Source organism: Montipora capricornis, chromosome 8 (genome assembly GCF_036669925.1).
Source record: "Montipora capricornis isolate CH-2021 chromosome 8, ASM3666992v2, whole genome shotgun sequence".
In the NCBI taxonomy this organism is placed as follows: Eukaryota; Metazoa; Cnidaria; class Anthozoa; order Scleractinia; family Acroporidae; genus Montipora; species Montipora capricornis.
In genome coordinates this window covers 47,460,070-47,468,202 of record NC_090890.1, presented here as the reverse complement: position 1 = coordinate 47,468,202, position 8,133 = coordinate 47,460,070, and the positions used below count along the sequence as shown (strand labels likewise).

The following is an 8,133-nucleotide window of genomic DNA, read 5'->3' as shown; positions in this document are numbered from 1 at the left end:
TTTCTTCTATCTGTTCATTAAAACTCGAGCTTACATAACCAAGGACAAGTGCTCTACTGATTGTGGAGACTGCAAATGAAACCAAATTTCATAAAATCGAAGCAAAGCAAATCGCAGGTTAGAAATTTTGTTATCTCAAACGAGCTAATAAAGTTAAAATAACCATTGCAAGGAACTGATTTGTGAGCTGCCGTTTTGAGCGTCGGCAGCCCTTCAAATGAATGGTTGGTTTTTTTAAGGTCAAAGCGGAGTCCCTGGAGATAAAAATTTTTAAAGTCAGATTAGAGAACCAACAAACTTAACCCACATATGACGCAGAGTACTGAGAAGGAACTGGAACCCAAGGGGAGCGCTCTTACCACTGCATCAAACCTGCTCTCCAATCCTCCAAGATGATCTGGGATGTACTGATTATTTACTTGGAGCTAAAAGAATATTTAATAATTATTCCCTGTGCCCACTGGATATGAGATCGGGTAAACGAATCGGCGAGGCTCTTAGCGCCTAGTTGACTAAAAGTCTCGTTACTAAAAAGCGCAAATTGAATAATTGAACTCTGAGCTGTTTCGATTTAAAAAACGATCGGTTGAATCCGTTGCTATGTAAGTTCATAAGGTATGTGATAACCGAGATGGAGTTGGCCAATCAGAGGGCCAGAAACTTGAAGTTCAAGAAAGAAAATATAACAATAATAATAGTAATAGTAGTAGTAATAATAATAGTAATAATAATAATAATAATAATAATAATAATAATAATAATAATAACAATGATAATGATAATGATAATAATAACAATAATGATAATAATAATGGTTTTATTTGATCGCAGTTAGAAGAGCTCAAAAAACAAAGTGCTGAACTGGAGATTTCTCGTGGTCGTCTAACCCAGGAGAGCGGAGATCTTGGGAAACAAGTAGAAGAATACGAAAATAAAATCAATGTACTATTGAAAGGGAAGAAGAACCTCGAAGCAGCCGTGGAGGAACTCAAACGGACCAATGAGGAAGAAACAAGAGTAAGCTACTGAATGATTTGCTAACTCGCCTGACGTCTCCAAACATATTTTGATAGGTTGTTTTGATAATGGTATAATTTTGTAGTGAACTCTGGCTGGTTGCAGTCCTTTGTTGCGGCCGGCAAATAGCCAGTTTGACGGTTCATGTTAAAATGGTAGTTTTGCTCCCTACCTCCCCAACATACTCGCAAAGAACTAGAACTACCCAGGATTCAAGGGAAACTTATCGTCAGCAACATGGCCTTTTAACGCGGCATGTTCCGTTAAGAGTGTTTTCGAGATTTCTTAAGTCGGCGACCAAAGAAAAACCAAGCAAGAACGACGAAGACATGGAGGGAAGTTGCGATTATATCAACTGTAATTATTCTGACGCAGGGTTTTCGATAGCTTTTTAATAAAGTACCGGATTTGATGATGAGAGTTCCGAACAGGGTTATTTTCCGTTTCAGTGCCCTGGAAGCGAACCCTCAAGGAGGTCTGGTTCCCTTATGAATTACTGTAAATAAAACTCTCAGAAATGCTGTTTACATTCTTGAGTTTGGAGGAAAAAAATTAACTTATCGCGTGTCTGAAATGCCAACAGATCGAGTATTCCGTTTAGTACGCAAAATAAGGCGTTGTTAGTTTGAAGGATTTATTGCGCGATTATCTTGTGTTTTTTCAGCCCATGGATTCTTGAAAAAATTTAAATTGAATCTATTTAAAAAAACAAAAAGAAAAGAAAAAGAAGCGTAAACGTGCCAACCGTGAAATGGTAAACAACCGGTTGAAAGGTCCGGCCTCAAGCGAAAACCCTGTTGATGTTAAGAAAGAGGATTCATATATTTAACTCTTCCACTTAACTGTGATCTCCTTATTTGGCTCCGTTGTTTGGAGGAGTGCTGCAGACAAATGTATCAGTTAAAAAAGCTCATGTTTTTATCTTTTAACAGTCTGTCTTACGGCCCGGTCGCGCATTACCGGATTTTTATTTGCTTTGCAAAAAAAACTTGGTCATCCGCAAAACTTGGACGAGTGTAACTAAAGCGCGAGAACCTAACAAACTCTACCAAACTTCACAGAAGCCAGTGTCTTGCCTCCAGACAGGCCGATTTTTTTGTTAGAATACCGAATAAAAAATTGGGTATGCTAATTTTTTTTTTTTTTTTTTTTCTTCGGAAATTGGGAGTTCGTGATGATTTTTTTTGTAGCCTAGTGCCACCCGGCCCTAGTTTAACATTATTAGGGAGCTTAAGCACGCGCGTTTTTGAGACGCGGACGGCAACCGGAAGAGAGCATTTCGCATGCCAGGACAGTGGTGTCTCCCAGATTTTTATACTAATCATCTCTAATGGGGAAAGATACTCAGCAATTTAAATATGGTTGTGTAAAGACAAGTTAAAAGTGAAAACAGCTCAGTTCCGGTTGCCGTCCGCGTCTCAAAAACGTGCATGCTTAAGTTCCCTAATTGCCAATTTAGTCCGCTCAACTTAATGCGTGGGTCGTTTTATTAATGAGTGCGGGTAATCAGTGACGGGCTGATTTATGCTGCGTTCAGTACTGAAAGAACTGTTGCCGAAAGAAGGTTAGAGGGGAACTCAAACTTTATTGTTTGTTATCAGCTTAAACTCGACGTTCAGAACAAACTCAAGAATGCCGAAGCCGATCTTGACAGCATGCAGGAACAAATTGAAGAGTTGGAGGACGGAAAAGCGGATCTGCAAAAACAGCTGATGAGAGCTAATGCGGAGGTCACTCAGATGAAAGCTAAATTCGATCAGGAAGTGTCTGGCAGACTCGACGAATTGGAGGACTCTAAGTAAGAGCAGACTGCCATTGCTCTCTTTCTTTTCCTGCTTCACCCCCCCCCCCCCCCCCCCCCCCCCCCGCCAGGGCCCAGAAGAGGAGGAGAAGGGGGGGGGGGGGGGAGAGGTTTCGTAAAGGAAGGGTTCGGGGAGCGCATTATCATTGCCACTGTGTGATGGTCGGCAAAGAATTAGGCAAAAGAAAGGTATCTGTTGATTGAAATCAAATGTGAAAAGGATAGATATCAGGTATATGGCGCAACAATTTAGTGAAGTTCTTTTCTTCGGTTTTTACACCAGACAATCAATCTCCACGAACACTACACCGGTTGGGTGGCTGTAACTTTGTTTGCAGAACAAATTCGAGCGAGGAATATAAAAGGGATTATGGGAAAAGGTGTACAGTTTTTGTTTCTTATTTATATCTATTGACTAATCAGAAGGGCTGGTACACCTAAATTTACCATTTAAGTCTCAGGCATTTGAGTCGATTTTTTCAATAATTTGGCTCCTTGTCAGCGGTACCTAACAAAGGTTCTTCGCTCTTTCAACAGACGCAAGCTCACCCAGAAGCTCACAGAATCGGAAGAGGCCCTTTCCAGTGCCAGTCAGAAAGCCAGTAGTGCTGAGAAGGCCAAGAACCGGCTCAACTCCGATCTCGAAGACGCTCTCATTGACTTAGAGAAGGTTCGATAATGCGTGTATCATTGGCTTTAACACGAGCGAGTTGAATGTTTTTTGTTTTTTGTTTTTTTTTTGACGAGTGAATGAAGAGATGTTGTTATCGGTCATGGTTCGGGCTAGCCTGCGAGAGCATCCGGTTTTTTTCCGCTTTAGTTTTACCCACTGAGAAAAAGCGTCTGCGAAACCGAGCCCGAAAAGAAATTGCTCGGCGGGTGAAACTAGAGCCGAAAAAAACCCGGATGCTTTCGCAGACTAGGTCCGAACATACTCGGACGAAAATCGGAATGCTCCGAACAGCAGCGGACTGTCTATCAGTGAGTTGCGGGAGACCTGAAGGAGCTTGGTATTGAAAGTTGGTTGTACAATTGAGCTGTCTTGCTTATTGACCATTGGTTTATTTTTATCTTGACGTAACCTTAAATTTTTGTCAGGCAATTCAGATACACTCCCACTGGAGAGATCAAGCTTCAAATAGGTCGCGAATGACAACTTTTTCTTCTCACAGGCTCAGACGGCTGCTTCCAACTTGGAGAAGAAGCAGAAGAAATTCGACCAGCAAATAAATGAGTGGAAGCTAAGGTGTGATGACCTGCAAGCTGAGGTGGACAATGCTCAGAAAGAAGCTCGCAATTATTCCACAGAGGTTAGTCGATGAAATTTTGACCCTTGCTAATAGCCACGAAGAAGCCATTTGTCAGTGCACGAAATGAAACGTGCTTGAAAATAACAAAGGGTTAAGTGTAAAAGAACTCGCATTTGTCCAGTATTCGAAAGCCGGACCAGACAACTCAGCATTTTAGGTCTGCCGTGTCACCTCGGACTGAAACTAATTGCAACTACGGTCGTGGAATCCGCTGGAGCGGGGATTCCATTTAAATCTATCATTCGTCGTGTTAACTCCGAGATGTATGCGTCAATGTACGATAACTAACTTCACTCGCATCAATTCAATTCCAATACATCATACCCAATACATGAGGGTTGCTTCCAAAGACGCTAACAACAAAACTGCTTCATACATTATATCATCAAACGACAAACTCTTTTTTTTCCTTAGATGTTCAAGCTTAAAGGCTTGAATGATGAAATGAGTGAGCAAATGGAACTTATGAAGAGAGAAAAGAAGACCCTCGAAGGTTGGCAACTTAACTTGAACTTGCTTTACATTGATAGAACAGTCAACTCTCTCTTAAGCGGACACATCGGGAATTGGAGAAAGTGTCCGTTTGTAGAGCTGTCCGCTTACGAGAATTATTCCCATAACGTGACACTACAAATACATGTTGTACTCTTGTTCATGTTAAACGAACGGACAGCTTGCCTCCCGCGAAGAAATGGAGATATTTGACGAAACCGACCCCATTCTTCTGTTGCACTATCAAAGGTCATAGTTTTGTTTGTATTACAAATTAAAGACAAATTTCATTGCCAGAAGTCAATTATTAGAAGTGAGGTGTACGCTTAAGAGAGACCGCAAACAAAAGAAAATTTAAATTTTCATTTTCAAAAGTGTCCGCTTCCGTTTACGAAAGAGCGTCGGCTTTCGGGAATATATAAATACAGAGGTTGACTGGAAGGTAAAATGGGGAATTAAGTAAGTGAAGTTGTCCTCTTACGAGAGTGTCCATTTGAGCGAGTTTCAATCGAGTTTCGTAGAACCAAAACCAAAGTCATTACTTTGGCCAATCAAAAAGGACGGAGACAATCCAGTAAACCAATCAAAACCCGAAGTAATTACACATAGCCCACACAAAGCGCGGGAAAATGTGCACGTGCGAGCCACGATTGGTTTTGGTTTCACTTCTGTTTGGTTGAAAAAATGGCGCGAGAACTTTGAACCAATCACTGAGTTAAGTAATCATAAACTAAAGCAATTACCTAATTGCTTTCGACACTCAATTGAAAACTGATCTAGCGAAGAGTTGACAGTATTAGATTCGGAAGTACTGCTTGTCTTACAGTTGTAAGATCGCTGACATTGAAAATCGCCGCGAAAGAATAGAAAGTACAACCTCGGTCTCTATATTTGGCGGCCATTTTTGACGACGACAAACGTCAAGTTGGTGGGGGTGGGCTGCTCTATTTCTTTAAAAACGAGCCTTTGTCTTTAAATTATTGTCCAAAAAAAGTTCTCTGGAGATTCTCCCTCCCTCTTCGCGCCTACCCCTCTCCCCGGCAAAACACCCTTTCATGTCGACCCGCTGACGCTTAAAGTTGTTTGAAACTTTAATCCATCAGCCGAAATTGCGGAATTGGCGGAGCAGCTTGGAGAGGGAGGCAAGTCTGTTGTGGAAATCGAGAAGGCTAAGAAGAGGTTAGAAATGGAGAAGGATGAACTACAGAGCAACTTGGAGGTAATGCCTGTCAACATTGACGTTGTCACCACAATAAACGACATTCGTGTTTTCCAGGGGCCGCTTGCTCGAAGCCCGGTTAGCGCTAACCGTTGGTTAAGAGGTATCAAAACCTATAGGTTTCCATGGTATTTAACGCTGGTTAGCGCTAACCATGCTTCGAGCAACCCGGGCCAGGTTGCGAGAGTAGGCGATGTTAGCTCACGCGCGAAAACAATTTGCATTTGATAAGATTCAAGTGCATCACTACGGAAGTCCCTAATTCCAGTAGGCTCGATCTGCGATGGAATTCGCCCCATCCATTTTCGGTATTAAGGAGTTTTAGAAACCACGACGGCTACGGCTAAGTTTGAGCTTTTCTAAGTATAGGTGGTTTTCATATTACGTCATCACCGCCATGTTGGTAGACGAAACCAAAAGATCTCTCATTGGGTCCTTTTGTTCGTCCACCAGCAATTGTACGTTGTAGCATTGGTATCTATGGCCCGTTTTAAACGTCGCATTTTACATGTGCCGAATCTAATGATTTTGCACATGGCTGTGTTCTTCTCGGGCACGGTACAGGATTCTATTGTTGGAACGTTTCCTCTTGTTTTCATCGCTCAAAATGAAAAAAACTGGGTCCACGTTAGCGTTTTCATTTTGTGCCAGCCTTTCTACACTACAACGCTCGAAATCGTGAACGCTTTTTACGAAACCCTTCTTATCCACACGTCCACGCCCATGCGTTTTGAAAAATTGCTACGCTTTGATGGCATTTTTCCTAAATGTCTCCGTTTGCGCCTGTCCAAACGATGCGTTTACAGTTCTCCCCTTTTAAAGACGTTTTCAAAATACTTCGCTTTCGTCGGCTTTTTCGGGGATTGTTGTGTTGCTGGTGTGCAAAAACGCACACAAATGATTCCTGTCAACGGAAAACGCTTTGGTGTGGATGGGTCATTTTATCAGCAACCACGTGAATTAGATGAAAAAAATACCTTAAACCACTTCATTAAGAAACTGCATTTCTGGCGCAGATCTTATTGGCTCTCACAAATGCCCTACGAGCTCTGTGAGTGGCTATCTACGTCACACTCTGCTCTGTATTATAGGAAGTCGAAGCAGCTCTGGAAGCCGAGGAGTCTAAAGTGACGCGGGCTCAGCTTGAACTGAATCAGTACAAACAAGAAGCGGATAAGAGGATCGCTGACAAAGACGAGGAGCTTGACAACCTACGGTATGCATGCGGCACTGATGTGTCCTTGTTTTTAAACAGTTTGTATGTGCTTATGACGTTTTATATCAATTTTCAATCTTTTAGCAAGAACCATGCTCGCCAACTGGAGAGTCTGCAAGCTTCCTTGGAAACCGAAGTCAAGTCCAAGAGCGACTTGGTAAATCTATTGTTTAAAGTCAATCAATACAAAATGTTAGCATCGACAACGAGTGTGACTTCGACTACGAGTTCGAGGATTTTGATTACTGCGCATCCGTACTGCGCAGCCCGGCTTGCTCAACGACTCGTCCCGGCAAGTTGGTCTGCAACGACTTAACATCAAAAAGTCGGAGCGGAAAGTACGAGTTTGTCAAAAGGAAATTGCGTTTGCTTTTCGCCGTTAACTGTAAAGGACTTCCACTAGAAAAAAAAAATGGAAACACCAGCAACTCATTCAAAACTGGCGCCGAAATGTGAATTTGTTCCCATGATAGTATTACCTTCAGACTGGAACTCGTGTTATACTCTTTCTTAAATCCCGTGGAGCGCGACTTCGAGAACGAGTACAAGTTGTACTTGTTCTCGTACTCGCGCTCGTTGCCGATGCTAACATTCTCTAAAAAAATATACACGGGAAGAGCGAAAAGCTCGTTAGAAATCGTGGAACATGCACGTGTATTTAGAGCCCGCGGAGCTCTTGCAGCTCGATGGGTGGCGGGTCTTACGGAGGTCGTAGGTTCGAATCCTGCCTTGGGAACTTTTTCAGTTGACCTTTCGCCCGGTGCCAGTCAACGAGCTTACCATACACGTATATGATAAGACGAACCTCGGAACTGTGAAAAAAATAATTGAAGAACAAATAATTATTATGTCTACAAATGGGCCTTATCCGCGCGGTAGCCATATTGGCGATAGGCAATAGATTTCGTACCCCGAGCCTCAAGTTGAAATGGTTGGAAACGAGTTCCGGTGGGCAAAAACAAAAGTTTTTAATCCCTCTGGACTCAACATGGCCGCTGTGTAATCTATTAAGTTACATAGGCTTCGTCAAAGTTGGCCTAGAAGTCCTTACCTTACCTTTGGCCATGGGGCCAGTAAG

The 8,133-nt window shown here is 42.4% G+C and overlaps 1 protein-coding gene across 2 annotated transcripts in view; it reads left to right on the top strand.

Annotated features, from left to right (window-relative positions):
• The window catches only part of LOC138060282 (myosin heavy chain, striated muscle-like), a 55,761-nt gene that overhangs the window by 36,695 nt on the left and 10,933 nt on the right, over positions 1-8,133 (top strand). For both annotated transcript variants that reach the window (XM_068906023.1, XM_068906024.1), the window contains exons 33-40: positions 832-1,017; positions 2,619-2,815; positions 3,356-3,488; positions 3,991-4,128; positions 4,543-4,621; positions 5,724-5,839; positions 6,931-7,055; positions 7,140-7,212. In XM_068906023.1, the coding sequence (XP_068762124.1) occupies positions 832-1,017; positions 2,619-2,815; positions 3,356-3,488; positions 3,991-4,128; positions 4,543-4,621; positions 5,724-5,839; positions 6,931-7,055; positions 7,140-7,212 (1,047 nt within the window). The remainder of the gene's footprint in view (positions 1-831; positions 1,018-2,618; positions 2,816-3,355; positions 3,489-3,990; positions 4,129-4,542; positions 4,622-5,723; positions 5,840-6,930; positions 7,056-7,139; positions 7,213-8,133) is intronic.